Raw genomic sequence first — 15,728 nt, forward strand, 5'->3', positions numbered from 1 at the left:
TGTCAAAGGTCATTTGGGGTCACCATGGGTCAAGTTTTGTAAATCTTGTAAACACGTTATCTCAAGAAGAAAAGCTTGGATCAATCTCGTATTTCGTGTGAAGGAGTACCACACTGAGTTCAAGATCCCTATTGTTTTTTGGGAGGGTCCAAGTCCATTTGGTATTTCAGGTGGAAGTAGTTTCATTGTGACCAGGCAGCGTTTATGAAACTTAACAGTTCGACTAGTTAGATTATTTACTATGATCAATGGGAAATAATTGTGTAAACGGTGTTAGTTTGGCAGTGAGTTCACGAGCGTTTGTCTGGATCGGCTGTTGATCTCAATTTGTGTAGTCTCTTCCACCATTTTCAGCATAGCTAGGCCTTAAAAGTAACGTTCGACTTTCGTCACGTTTATGAATATGGGACAACCTGAACAAACCTGGCTAACCTGTGAGCAATTTTATAATGTCTACGCCAGCAACGGTTGGGTGGAATCGGTTCGTTTACACAACAACGTGAAGATTACCAGTCAGAATACCAAATCACTTAACATGGCAAAACATCTCCTTCATTATTTCTACAGGCTATCAGTCATAATTCGCAAATTATAGAACAATTTAAGGAGTTTTGAGACAAGTTTGCTGTTGTTGTGCTGCTATGATTTTTGCAAGACTGATCGATGCTCTTAAAACCTCATATTTGCATTGCGTAAAAGATTGCTTTGATTTAGGCACTGTAATGGAGTAATAGCGATATTTTTTCGCGCATCAATCTGCAGCTAAAAAACATTAAATAATTGGGAAAATGTGCGAAGTCGCCGCTCTAATCGAGCAGCGGTTCAAAGTAGCAGTGAGGTACTGTATAGCCTATGCTTAGGACTCCCGCACACCTAGTTACTGTATGACTAGTAAAATAGTGGAGCCCTAATGTAACAGAAGCCAAGCTATCTTCGTAGGTATTTTTTACAGACGTTGTCATTTTTACTTTTTGAGGCACTACAGTAGGCCTAGCTGCTTATTTATGATTCTGCGTCATGTTTACTTTGTTCATCACTTACTTTTGGTGGAAAAAGGTTAATTTCATACTGCACAGAAACATAATTTTCCAATGTTCAATTACGTAGCACCATGCATATGCCTACGTGCTTAATATTTTTCAAAGAAAGTATTGATGTTGTAGATCTGTACTATGGAGACTTGAACAGCAATCATAGGCATATTGGCGAGTGAAATTTGGCGAGTGGATTGTTAGCCACTGTCGCCAAATAGCGAGTGCTTTTAACAATATTTGTCGAGGCCTGAAAGCCTTGGAAACATGATTTCTCATGGTAGAATTCATGGATAATTTTCATATGATACATGATATCTAACGATGGAAATCGTGGATACCTTTAATACTTTGTGTGTGGATTCATAACATTGAGTACTATATTCCTATTGTTTTTAGTGGAGGTGTGTAAAGGCACGTATAGTATACTGACCTGTGTTAAACATGCCATAGTGTTATTGTATTAAAATGGTGGTTCTGGCCATTTCTATTGTAACAGCTAGTCCTGGTTATACTAACAACCATAAATGGTTAAAATTCTAATAACTCCACCAAAATATCTTCTATTATCTCCATAACAGCAAAATTCACCCTTGGATGAATTGTACGTGAAAAGTTGAAATGCATTTTAACATGGAATTTAAGGCCATAAAAGTCTTCACGATGAGTTTTGTGTTGTATCTGAGAAACTGACCCACTGTTTTTTTGTGTCTAAATACGGTCCAGTCACTTCGAAGGGATGAACCTCACTTGTATAAAGGGTCAGTGGCGGCGGAACCGGGGGGGCTTGGGGGGGGCTCAGCCCCCCCAATAAAAAACTTGAGGGGCAAATGCATGATAAGCCCCCCCCCCAATATTTACCAAGGCTCCGAAACGTGCATCTGCCCATTTTTCAATGCATACTTGTCGATCTGTCCGATGCACACGTATACTCTATAGGTGTAATAATTTTACTAATTGCTGGGGGACCCTCGGCCCGTCCCCTGGCTATAGACCACATTGTCACCCCAACCGCGTCTTCACGCCCCGTGAAAAGTGGAAGCAGTGAGTGTGAGTACCGGTAAGCGTAACACAACTTCGTCTTAGGCCAATGACTTGCCTCATTTCAGCCAGTTCTCCAACATCCCCTTACTTAGTGGCGGAGCGTCCATATATACAGACAGGGGGCGGATGCCCCCCCCCCCTGACGGACTCAAATGGACTGCTGGCGCCTTTTCAGCTTTTCACTACTTTTTACTTATTCGCGATTTTTGACTATTTTATTGCGCTCTCATATACCTATTGACATTTGTCATATTCTGTTGGTGTAATTTTCCGACAAAATGGCGACAACACTTATTTATTCTCCGTTTATCTGCAAATTAGCAAGGCCCCGGAAAGGGTCATTTCCTGCAATCTAGGGAGTATCTTTACTCAAAAAATTTCTGTACGCTCCGCGCCAACCTGTAGTGGCGCTCCGCTTAGATAGTGTCGAAAGCGCCCCTACAGACCATTCTTGCCCTTCCTGACCAATACTCTAGCTCCGCCACTGCCCTTACTACACTCAAAAACATCTTTGCGAGTACACTACGAGTAATAGCTACTCTCTTAAAAAAAAACATCGAATATACAAATTACAATGTTTTTACAGACTTTTACGTGCAATCTGAGAAATTGCAGGCTTGAGACCCATATTTTAGGGCTAGGTATTCGCAGCATTAAACACTCGGAAAGTGCCGTTTCCGGCCATCTGGGGGTTTGAAAAAACCCCAAATTTTCTTGTACGCTCCGCGCCAACCGATGGTGGCGCTCCGCTTAGAAAGTCTCCACACATTAGCCCCCCAATAATTTTTCCGTTCCGCCGCGCCTGTAAAGGGTTATAATAAAAGGTGTAATAGAATACCAACCTGGGCTGATAACAGTGTTTTTTAATGGTCTACAACATATCAACTTTAATGTGTACCTAAGTCATCATTTATGTCTACCAGGCTAAGCTTTGACATAACCATTTAAGTTATATCCAGAGGCGATTGACCCAATGCGGAGAATCCGAAGAGACATGTTCTTCCTGTTTTGTAACAAAAAACATTAACATGTGCTCCGTTTCATAGTTTAGATGTGCCGAGTTTGGACAAATTCCGTATTTTGTCATTTTGTGTTATTTATACAATGTCCTTTCGTTGAGAAATTTCAGAAAACTGTAATCAGGAAGTACCCGTTTGCGGATAAATTAAAGTAATCAATCAAAAGGTGCTGTTTCGTTGTCATTTTAAAATGATGGAATTTGTGGCGCAGAATGCACAGAAGGTTCATTTTATCGGCGATTTGAGATGGCTTTGTGCTTTTCTTTCTCAATGCAACAACTTCGTGATGTCCTACTACCCTTAGGAATTCATGCCACCCCCCTCCCCTTCAACATTGAACACTCCCCCCCCCCCATCCCAGGAAATATCTGGGGATCGAACAGTCTACAACATTACTTGTATTTAGTTAAATGTAAAGTAAACAAATAATCAATACTTCTTTTATACTGCCATGCATAATTCCCAAGTATTAATCATTTGGATCATTGATAAAAAAGAATAATTATGATGATGATGATAATAATAATCAAAAATAATAATAATAATGACAACAAAAATAATAATAATAATATTAATAGTAATCATAATAATAATAATAATCATAATCATAATCGTAATAATAATACTTACGACGTGTTTGTGTTGCCCATTTTGATGTGTACTTAATTATATCTTAATTAATTCTACGAGATTGATATAAATGCAGCGGGAGTCCTGATCTGCAGATAAAATTAGAAAAATACTTAAGAAACAAATACTGCTTTCTAAAAATTTGTTTTATTGAGGTATATCACTATACATACAGAGATCATCGGAACGGAAAGAAGACATAGGTTGTATGTATGCTGTGGCTTTTTTAATATTTACAGAGCAATCTTGAATTTAATATGATGGATGAAATGATATGTATAGTCATCTGGAAAGGTTCCCTGGACTTATTCTTTAATTTAACCTCGATTCACATTCACACTTTCTACTATCAATCATGAATTTAACGTAACGGTTCTGCTTAATTTATGCTGGATTGCGGAAAAAGGCAACGAAATCGTGAGTAAATAGTTGAAATTTCGTAAAAATTATAAATTTATATATACGATGGTCAAAAGTGGAGATTTTTTTAAAGAATTATTTATTTATTTTCAAAATGTCCCTTGCAGGTATGTTGTACAATTAAGCTTTACTTCCCTACACTGGAGTGCTTTTAAAAGAAATTCATAAATGTTCTATTTTACTTACAATGACAGACGTCTGTGTACGACAGGTGCAAGTGAGGTACAGCTAATAACCTTCGAAAGGTCTTGGATATAATCTTGTTCTTGATATAATTCGATAACTATTTTATGCTGAGTCGCTGGCAGGTCTACGAAGCGTAAAGTGATAATAATTTCCAACAGAGGACCCTTGGAGATAGCTTAAAAGACAACGAAATGCTATGACTTCGATCAGAGGATGAAACGAATTCTCAACTGAATATTAGATAGTATACGCTGAAGTGTGGAGCACGAAAGAGATAGTGGAGTGTTGACTGTCTAGCAAATGAATAATATCATTAATTACGCCCACTAAACTTTGACATCTTAGATATTAAACACATCGCGTGATTTTGAAAACTTAAAGCAGTTCGGTGATATTTCCCTTTTTTGATTTACTGAACCTATTTGAGGCTGCTTATCTTGAATGTTATGCCTTACTTTAATGAAAAACATCGACGTTTATTTTCGAAAGAGGGAGGGAGGGGTGGGAAGGGGGGGTGGTTGGCGTAAAATATGTACAGGTGATCTGTCTGTAAAGTCTACATACCATCGAGATAATCACATAACCTGAGATATCTCACTCCATCTCCCTCAATCTAACTTCCATTGAGTAAGTGGGCCACTCTTATGTATCCCTGTAACAAGTCCAACTGTCTGTAAAAGGCGAATAACACTATAGCGTCTTTCATATAGTTACAGCCGACTTCCGTTGTCAACGGTCTTATCTATAGTCTTATCTAATAGCGGTATATTGGAAATTCTCAACGATTACCCATTATGATTACAAAGTAGAAACCTGACACACTAGAGACATCAGAGTAGATTCGACATTTTGGATAAGTGTTGGAGGGACTGAGGTTCGGATATAAGGATGGGAGTAAACACAGTGGCTGACCATATGTTCAAGAATCGGTTTATCGTGTGTCAGTGCTCATGCAGGCAAAATATGCTTAGCTTCCTGTATGAGCTTCGTTCTTCTATGAGTCAGCCTTAAATTCCATTGGAACACAATTTCGGCCTCTAAATAAAATTAACATGATAATCCCTGTTCAGAGTATACCGGGTTTTAAAAGAAACCTTAAAAATATATATATATTCTATTGCTTTAATACTTAATTTTAAAAGTTCCTAGCCAACACTGATGTTATCTTGCACTTTGGACTAGCCATGCACTAACGTAGTTTCGTTTTAACTCGAGCTGGTTGCCTTAAACACTTCAAGTCCAACAGTCCATATATGTCATGTCACCAAGAATGATAAATTGTCTTAGATAAACCTGTCTTTTACATTTATTACAATTATGAAAACAGTCGTTTGATATATCTTTCGGATAATATTTTGAGCTTACCACAGAAGAAGGAAAGTGGGAGGAGATGAGGAGGGGAGGCGATGTAGACGAGAAGGGGTGTGGAGTGGTTCCTCGATTTCTTCGGGTAATTTCCATCCACTTCTCGGATACAACGTGTCCAAGAACTTAAGGCTGTGACAAGGAGAGCCAAATATGAATTTGTATTCATTAAAACTGTATTTGTGTTCAAAGGTCGTTATTATGCAGAGTTAAATATAGAAAGTTAATATTTGAATACTTGAGCAATGTTGATGATACTAGCACACAGGGCTACAAGTTAATTGACGTTACACTGCTGTTCCAATGCACCATGTTAAACACAATACCATATACACATGGCTTCGTTTATGGAAAGTTCACAACGAACTTTCCTCCTCTTGTATCTATAGCAAGGCCCTGCCCACGCTTCGTGTGTACAAATGAACACACCGGGATAAAGGTTAACAGTGGCCTAGACTTATTTTTGACAGGGCGTAGGGGGGGGGGGGGAGTGGGGTTATCCACATATTTTAAGATGAAGCAAAGTGTGCGATAGCGATCGCCAAACGAACGCCTGAGAAAGGGGTTTAATGGGAGGATCCCCCACGCCTGAAATGAAACGATTACACCCCGGACGATTCCACTTCGGACAATTCCCAATCCTGACAATTGCCCCCAGACAATTCCCAATCGGACAATTGCCAACCCTGACAATTTTTCCCCGGAGAATTCCCACTCCGGAGAAATCCCAACCATGACAATACCCCCCGGAAAATTGCCCACCCCCGGACAATTTCCCCTCGGACAGTTTTGCCCTCCTCGGAAATTTCGACGATTGATTCGACGAACTGATTTAGGCGGGGTTTAGGCTATTAGTCCAGTAAAAATGGTGGTGAACCTAGAACTTACTACAACAGGAGATTTCATTTTTTTATATTATTGTTGTTTCCCCACTGAATATTATATCCAATCACTACCAAAATGGCAACATTTTGCACACTTCCTTATCAAAATATCTCTGAAAGGGAGGGGCACACCCCCTCCACTTAGACCCCTCCCTCAGGACGGCGATCACTACATTTCATCACACGTTTTACACACAGAAAAACGGATATAAATAAATATATCACTAATGCACGAGAATCTCGCACAAAGATACCCGTTTTTCGTATCTTTAACTTCGCGATATTTTTTCTCAGTGAGTTGGGCCTGTTGGTTATGCTAATATATAAGTAATGTAGTACACACGCACAGTTTTTATTGGTATTACCAGCGTTATAAAATTGTCCCAATTGGGTGCTCCCTATTGACAATTACCTGTGCGCCAATTGTCCGGTAGAAATTGTCCGGGGGAAATTGTCCGGGAGGGTAATTGTCCGGGGGTAATTTCCCGATGGGGAGTCGACCAGGATGGGAATTGTCCGGGAGTGGAGTTTTCTGGGGTCAGAACTGTCCGGGTGGGAATTATCTGGGTGTGAATTGTCCGGGGGGTACTTGTCCAGGGGAGTTGTCGGGGGGGGGGGGTAATTGTCCGGTGGGTACTTGTCCAGGGGGGAGTTGTCAGGTCACCGCTCGGTTACCTTTAACAGCCTACCAAATACTGTTTCCCATGTTTCCCACTGTTTTCCCATATGCAATAGCATATACCAACTCTATCGAGCAGTTATAGCTACGTAGTCATGTTCATTGCAGTAGTTACGTTTTTTTAACGATATACACTTTGTTTAGGTTTATCTATAACATGGGGGAGATGATTACATGAATCACACCCCAGTCAATGTTAGGGGATACATTGTCATCTTGTAACCTTGTGTCAACAATTTGCAACACATTTTAAATGAAAACAAAAACTTGGATTATCGGCCTATAAAACTGGAAGTTCAGGTTTATAAACCTATAATCTTGGAATATCAAGTACCGATATTCTAGGTTTTTCAAAGTATACACAAAAGCCGCGGTGTAAGGTGTATGTCTCAAATTTAATCCGGAAATCGACAGCATTGTACACACACACATGTACATTGTCAACACACGAAGAGTTAGGGATGATTATGGGACAAGGGGTGGGGGAGGGGGCAGGGATATATGATCATTCTTAAGGAGGTACCGTCGTGCAGAGAAATCGAAATCAAGAGCGAACGAATAATTGAAGGAGATGAAACATTGTGTTCTAAATTTAATTGTCCCCGATCAAGAAAAAAAAAGAATAGTGAAAGAGAAGTAGACTAAAAGATGAAATTATTCAAGATGAATTAAGTGGAACTTACAACCATAAAATCTACAAATGTTTAAGTTCAGCCAAAAAAATGAACACGAAATTGATATAATCAATAAAACAAAAAACAGTATTCCCTGTCTTTTTTGTAGGGTAAGCCTATAGGTCTACTTTGAACAGTTTTGTTTTATAACAATTGAGATAAAAAATATCCAGTTCTAATTTTCAAGTGAATTACTATATTTGATCTTATACCATTATATAGTGATCTGTTAACATGTATCACATTTGCTATATGTTCAGAACATAGCAACTATTCAGCCTGTATGAACTTAGGAGTAGCGTTCTATTCTAAATGATATATAATATAATTAAAGGAAACATTATATTCTAAGAGAACCAAACCACCGCATATTTAATATTATAATTTTTAATTCCTTTAATCAAAGAGAAAGAAATTGAAACGGCGTTCCTTAATCGTAGTCATTATTGATTACGTAATCAAGGAGTGCAATCACACCATCATAGCTTTCTTCTCCAGAGGGTAAGATCTGGTCCGCTGGTAGGACGAAGCCGTACTCTCCTGTATCTCGTAGTTCTACCACATAGGTGTAAGTAGCGGCTGGTGTACTAGCGAACCCATAGTCATTACTTGCTCCAGACGCTTCATCTGTAACCATAGCAAATGGAGATATTGTGTGTGTTTATTTGAAACCTTTCAGATGGGTCATGTGCATCCTAAAATCTTTGGAATTTAATTTACTGCAAAATGATCCAAGGTTTTGGGGCTATACATATACTTTATGCTATCTTAATATTATTAAGTTGTATATTTTATTATGAGTGATAAACAATAAGAAATTATTTCACTCGGATTAGGAAAGATAAATTATGTGACATATGGCTCTAAAACCCTTTTATCAATTGCATGTTTAGACCATTTTCCTTCAATCAGTAATACTACAGAAATGATGTGCTGAAAACAGCATAGATATAAGGGACGAATACTGACATCAAGTATACCATGCAAGATATCAATATTTTGCTTACCAAATAAACTTGCCGGAAATGCGCGAAAGTAGGGTTGGGAGGGGGAGGAACATAAAAACAGTCCGTGAATTATTTCTAGAAACAAATGGTCTTTTGCTCTGTTGGACAACCGCAGCAAATTAATATGAAAGATTTTATATCACAAAAATTGTAGGTTTTTAACCCTCCAACCTTCACTTCAGGTATGATATATATAGAATATACCAGTCTCTGAAGCTGATTGAGCGGCATATTCTTTGCTGTATCTCGTTCCAAACTTCCTCTTACATTTGAAGTAATATTTGAAGAAATATGAATTTGTCAATTTTGGTGATATTTTGTTAATGCACCTTACAACAGCAGAATGAATGATATCATCATAAATCGGGTTGCCACTTCCACTTCCGGGAGAAAGGAATGGTTTGCCCAATCAAAATAGGTTATATTCAAATCAACAACATCTCTAGAGTTTGGAAAGATATACTGAGACAGGGCTTCCAACAAAACAGCTGGATGGGGTTTTATTTATCTCAAAGATATTTGTTACATAGTCGTCCATCGGTGTAATCCATTTAAGGATCAAAGCAATTGATTTTACTTACAGAGCAACCTTGCAGATGGGCCGTGGATGTAACCCCCGGCAACGCTGTTTGTTGAGTTCATAGCGGCAGCCATTGCTGCGGCAGCTGCCAGCTGTAGCAATCGATCGAGAAATAAAAAATGTTCAACATTTTCCGGAAACTATTTGTAAAATATGTTAACCTATAGTTATTTAATTCCATATCTAAATCGCAGTAAGTCTCTTTAACTTCCAACTGAAAAGCTCGTATAGGGAAACTAAACGAATGTTGTTCTCATTCTGGAATATATGCTCTAGAATGTTTAGCATTCCAAGGCAGGAAACAGATATTTGATAGTCCAATCGCAGTACCGGATCCAACATTTTCATAAAAGAGTGTCCGGAAGGCAATGGCTGGCTTTCAGTATTATATAAAGGGATATCGATATTACCAACTTTAATCGGTAAATGTCAAAAAATGGACCTATACCAATTGAAATGGAAATACACCAGTTTAATTGTGTCGATTTCAACTGTCATGCGTTTATTCCCAGTGGTTTGTTGCAGGTGATACGTCATAGGAGACTAACATTGATAGATATACCGTACCGAAACAACAGTGCAGAAAGAGAAAACAGTAATAATCGGAAAAAGGAATGTCTACTATGTAAGGTACTTCGTTCAGTTAACAATATAATTTGCAACTAAGTCTTAATGTCAAATATACATAATTAAAAAGGAGCGCTGTTCCCCGTGGTCCCCTCAATGGATTTTACCTGATTTTCTGACTCTGCTGGTAGTTCAGCTGCTGAACTGTAAGACCAAGGAGCGAGGATAAGCTGTGAGTAACTGTGCCAATCAATGAATACTTTGGTCACTCGGCCAGCGGCTTTCAAGGCCTGAAAATGAGCATCAACGGCCGTAGTTTCAGGGTTGTTAAGAGGAGTAAATCCACGGTAAACAATAGAACATGGCCAAGGGCTCGCTCCATTCTCTGTAAGATAAGGTTCAGCTTATACGCAAATGACGTAATGACGAATGTAGAAAATGACCAAATACCTACATACGTTTGTACGATATGCAAATGAGCGGGGATGACGTCATATTTGTCATTAAGAAAGCCCTTTTACACAGGATTAGAATCTCGATTTTAGATGTTGATATCTTCAAAAATTACCAGGAACAACGGTAAGCTTAGTTTATAGTCGACAAATTATGAAGCACTTACGTCCCCAAAAAGCATCAAAGTTTCGATTCAAATCAGTCCCGACGCAACCAAAGTCAGGATTAGGCTGACGAGATTTCCTCCAAAGTCGCTCCTGTGAGAAACATGGACAGCAAATTGATTGATATGTTACAGTATTTACAATATTTCATAAACAATACTAAGGAAGTTATAATGATTTTCAAACAATTTTTATGGAAGTACTTGTTCATCTTTCTTGTTTCTATTTTTCTGGAAATAGTTTAATAATGTTAATATCTTGTATTTGAAGTTTAATTCAGAAAGTAAAACAACCGTTCTCTGGATCTTTCAGGAAATTAATTTAGCAACATACAGAGATACTCAGTACGTAATTTGTAGGAATCCTACAAAACTCAATATTTTATACTTTTAATCCCGAAACTAAATTATTTTAAATATTTTGCATGGCACGATCAGTATTAAGAAGTTTCTCGATAAGAGTGATTTTTCTTATCTACACTAGATAATAAGATGATAACAAAATATCATATAAACAAATTTCCCACTCCATCCCCTCCCCTCCCCTCCCATCCCTCCTCCTCCCCTCCCCTCGCTCCCTTCCACCCCTCCCCTCCCCTCCCTCCCCTCCCTCCCCTCCTTGTATTCTAGTAAGTCCGAGTCAATGTCCCGCTTGTCTCTAGTAATTCCCGAGTCAATGTCCCGCTTGTCTCTAGAAAGTCCCGAGTCAATGTCCCGCTTGTCTCTAGTAAGTCTGAGGTAATGTCCCGCTTGTCGCTATTATGTCCGAGTCATTGCTTGGGTGTCTAGTAAGTCCGGATCAATGTTCCACTTGTCTCTAGTAAGTACGAGTCAAAGACACTGCTGTCTTCTAGGAAGTCCGAGTCGATGTCCCGTTTGTCGTCTGGTATGTCCGAGTCATGATCCAAAACAAACTGAATCTGAGATCACGTCATTGTTCTTTGGACCCGAGTCCAATTCCGAATGCAAGTCCGAGTTCAAGCTTCAGACGATGAACTATAACCATTGAGCTACCTTCATTCCACCAATCCAGTGTTCCACTGGTCCCACCCCCCCCCCCCTCCCCTCGCCATTCCACCACCATAACAGTTACTTACATCCGTCCAAGTAAAGACGTAGCCATCTCCGTTGAGACTGGGGACGATGTGTAGGTCAAACATACCGAGTACTCTTCTTGCATCTGCGTCTCCATTATTATACATTTCCAAGAGCTTCAAAGAAGTTGACGAAAAACAGGTAATAATATTTAGTCCACTATTTTTAAGGAAACTATGCTACATACATAAAGAAATCTTCTTCACAAAAAAATATATTATCATTAAAATATATTTGCCGAGATGCCATATTAGCTATGCATGTATTTAACTTAATATGTGAGTTCTTGTGTTTATCGAGTTTAGAGCGTCATGATACCAAATTTTGATCATGTTTTGGTGATTAGTAACGTTGAAACCTAAACATCGGTTATTTTTTCTTCGAAAAAACGCTATTTGCATATTTAATGTGAATTGTAAGAATGTATTAGTTATTTAATATCATTATGTTTTCAAACCAAGTAAAATATAAAAAGATACATCAGTTTCCACAACTTGAAACTTTAATATGTCGAATATATACTAGGCATGTGTAATTAAAGGTGTTTTTTTTTTTTTTTTTTTAATTTGATCAATATTATCCGTCGGTTGAAGAAATAAGTCGAAATAAGCTTTGCCATCTGGAGGTACAAAAGCAGCTAACGTAACGAGTGACTGATTAAAAAATAGGCTAATAAAGATATCAACCTCTTAAATCTATAGCGCCGAAGATATTACACGTCCTTTATAGTAAATATTTACTTAGTTTAAGCAAATGAATTATCTGAAGGTATATACGTGACAAGGCATTATATGAAGTGGTGTATTTTCTTTATACAGAAGGTAAAGTATATTAGTGTACACCGTATAAAAGATAAGATGCTCACAAATTTCAAGGTGATGTGGATGGAATAGGAGGGGGCGCTTCTCGGTGATATCATACAGGGTCGACTGATGCCCCCACCGCGCCTCTCACACAGTCGTTTTAGCAGAGAGTTATTAGCAACATCTTATATTAGACTAACGATACTTGGAAGCTCCATCAACTGAATGAGTGAGAATGAGCTGGAATAGGTGTGGCTGGTGGGTTTGGTGTGGCTGGTGGGCTGGTGGGTTTGGTGTGGCTGGTGGGGCTAGTGGGTTTGGTGTGGCTGGTCGGCTGGTGGGGCTGGTTGGATTGGTAGGGAAGAGGTACAATGCCTATGTCACGTCTTCAAATCTCTTTTACTTTTCTACACTGACCTTTCCAGTAAAGAACATCACGGTGGCTGGGGAGATCCATTCTCTCGCATGAATTCCTCCTTCGAAATAAACGACAGGTTTTGGATCGGAGGCCATGGCATTTGCGGGTGCAGCAATCTGCCGAAAAGTGATAAAATCAGTTAATGAAAAGAAATGCTCTAAATTCATTCAATATTTATTAAAATATGTGACACCTCCTAAGCAATTGATTAGGTCAAATAACGCCATTTTTTTTGCCGCAGAAAGAGGGGAAAACAGAAAATGTAAACCCACTCCTACCCCAAAATCAAATTTCCTTTAAAAAAGTAGGACCTTTGTTTTTAATTGAAGATTAAAAAATCTCTGGCATCGTTCTAGATAGTTAAGTCGTCATGAAATTATTGACGACAACCATTAGTGTTTCGCAATAATTTTTTAAAACTGCTTGAGATTTCGAATTCTCTCCTATTTGAAATGAATCTCTTTTCAAGGCTTCCAACGAATCATCGATTAGGTGGCATAAGATAATGCACACTTGGAGAAAACAGATTACATTCAACAGCTGATGCATATTATTAATATAAAGAAATTCATGGGGTCTTATAGAGACAAAACATATCGTACAATTTGACAAATCCTTTTATAAATTCTTCAATATGTGGCATATATACACTATAAACTAATAACACAACCTTTATAAATATTTACAAAATGTTTTTTTTTTCAAAGAAGGTTATGATTACTAAATAAATTATCATAAACTATATATATGTACATACCTCCAGAGCTCCAATTTCACGTCCTTCATAGGTTTCACCAAATTTAAATTTAGTCACAAAGGAGTATTCGTTTGCGACGTCTGTAGCCCATTGTTGAATCTAGAAGAAATGTATATTTTAGTTAGTAGGCAACCCTGAACACACCCATGACGCACCCTTTCCTTTTCCTTAGCGAAGGGGTTTTTGTTGGGGGGGGTGTGGAGAATTTGATTTGCCGACGGATCTGGAAGTGGTGACTGAAATGGGGGAGGGGTCTAAGGGGAGGGGGTGTCCCCCTCCCCTTTGGAAAATTTATAGTTTTGAAACGTCCTTAGATGCAATCTGGTGCATATTTTAAGTCAAATTTGATTTGCCGACGGATCTGGAAGTGGTGACTGAAATGGGGGAGGGGTCTAAGGGTAGGGGGTCTCCCCCTCCCCTTTGGAAAATTTATAGTTTTGAAACGTCCTTAGATGCAATCTGGTGCATATTTTAAGTCAAATTTGATTTGCCGACGGATCTGGAAGTGGTGACTGAAATGGGGGAGTGGTCTAAGAGTAGGGGGTCTCCCCCTCCCCTTTTGAAAATTTTTAGTTTTGAAACGTCCTTAGATGCAATCTGGTGCATATTTTAAGTCAAATTTGGCACAGAAGAAGCTCCCGTTCTCCTTTCTCTATTCAGCTTTCCTTCTTTCTTCCCCTTCCGCTCTCTTCACCTTTTCTCCTTTTGCCGACAGACCCAAAATTTGCCGACAGCGACCAAATTATTGGGGGGACACCCCCCCACACCCCCCCGCTCGCTACGCCCCTGTTTTCACCTTTTCATGTTGGGTGGGTCTTAAATGAAAATTATTTTACACCTCACGTAGGTTTAACTGCTAAAACTAAAATGTAAATAAAGAAAAAGGAAATGGATTGAGCTTTGAAAATAATGCTTAACACCCTATGAACATCTTTTTCCTTGATTGAGGATGGGACCTTTGAGGTATATGTTTGTGGGAAGGGAAGGACGGGAGGGAGAGGGAAGGAGTGGGAAGGAGAGGGGAGGAGAGGGAGGTGGTTGGCTGCACGTTTTTAAGTTGTATGTTATTTCTAAGGTAGCTTTATCAAATGGTTAATCACTATAAATTGTGTTGTTACATGAATACTTTCTCTGTTTTAGTGACGTCATAAACCTTCAGAAAGGAACCAAAATATTAAAGACAAAATTAATTACGGCAGTTTTATCGATATCGGGGAAAGGTAATGATACGTTCACACATTGTCCTAGGTTTTTTATTATTAATTATTTCTTCCTTGCAAGGTAATCTATCTCGAGTGTGCTCAGTCAAAAGGCAATAAAACAAGAATAAATAAAACAAAAATGGAATAAAATTGTAAGAAATTTCACCGGTTACCACCTGTTGGCCATCTCAAGATAATATAGATGTGAAGGTGATATGCATAAACAGGTTACCGACTATTTTTTTTTTTTAAACTATAAAGGTGCCATAAAGTTTGTTTTTAATTCTTTTTATAACGCATTTCTGTTTTGATTGATATGTCAGAGTATATTGAGAACGTTATATTATTTAGCAGATGTGAAACTTTCAGCTCTTTACACTTACCACCTGTACCACACGTATGTGTAAATATTAGGCGTAGTAACACTTAAATGTACAATCAATCACAAAACATAAAATAAAAGAAGAATAACGCCCTGATTCAAATATTCAAAAGTTATTAAAACAGAATCTACCGTTTAGACCTATTTTACCAGGGGCGTCAATCCCAATTGAAATGTGGTGGTGGTTGTGGGGTGGGGGTGGGGCATAAAAGACTGAACATGGATAAAACTGACTTTTTAGATAATGAAACAATCCGTGCAGCACAATTTCATTGTAATGTAACATATTCGTGGGCTACTGTTATAGAGGAAAATAATGACTCGCATAAAACATAAAGACGAAATAAATGTATTTATGAATCGTAGTTT

The 15,728-nt window shown here is 38.5% G+C and overlaps 2 protein-coding genes across 5 annotated transcripts in view; both read right to left on the reverse strand.

Annotated features, from left to right (window-relative positions):
- LOC139981249 (uncharacterized) overlaps positions 1–4,604 on the reverse strand; it is a 110,753-nt gene extending 106,149 nt beyond the window's left edge. For 2 of the 3 annotated variants that reach the window (XM_071993480.1, XM_071993479.1), the window contains exons 1-2: positions 4,331–4,604; positions 3,725–3,813 (exon numbers count right to left, since the gene is read on the reverse strand). In XM_071993480.1, coding sequence (XP_071849581.1) covers positions 3,725–3,744 — 20 coding nt within the window. In that variant the 5' untranslated portion in view covers positions 3,745–3,813; positions 4,331–4,604. The remainder of the gene's footprint in view (positions 1–3,724; positions 3,814–4,330) is intronic. The other variant, XM_071993476.1, reaches the window with a different exon arrangement.
- Positions 1–15,728, reverse strand: part of LOC139981266 (carboxypeptidase O-like) — a 58,052-nt gene that overhangs the window by 36,781 nt on the left and 5,543 nt on the right. The window contains exons 4-10 of one of the 2 annotated variants that reach the window (XM_071993509.1): positions 13,776–13,874; positions 13,018–13,134; positions 11,800–11,913; positions 10,706–10,796; positions 10,254–10,471; positions 9,521–9,611; positions 7,837–8,559 (exon numbers count right to left, since the gene is read on the reverse strand). In XM_071993509.1, coding sequence (XP_071849610.1) covers positions 8,363–8,559; positions 9,521–9,611; positions 10,254–10,471; positions 10,706–10,796; positions 11,800–11,913; positions 13,018–13,134; positions 13,776–13,874 — 927 coding nt within the window. In that variant the 3' untranslated portion in view covers positions 7,837–8,362. Of the gene's footprint in view, positions 1–7,836; positions 8,560–9,520; positions 9,612–10,253; positions 10,472–10,705; positions 10,797–11,799; positions 11,914–13,017; positions 13,135–13,775; positions 13,875–15,728 lie in introns of those variants that run through there. The other variant, XM_071993510.1, reaches the window with a different exon arrangement.

The sequence above is a fragment of the Apostichopus japonicus genome, chromosome 15 (genome assembly GCF_037975245.1).
Source record: "Apostichopus japonicus isolate 1M-3 chromosome 15, ASM3797524v1, whole genome shotgun sequence".
Classification (NCBI taxonomy): Eukaryota; Metazoa; Echinodermata; class Holothuroidea; order Aspidochirotida; family Stichopodidae; genus Apostichopus; species Apostichopus japonicus.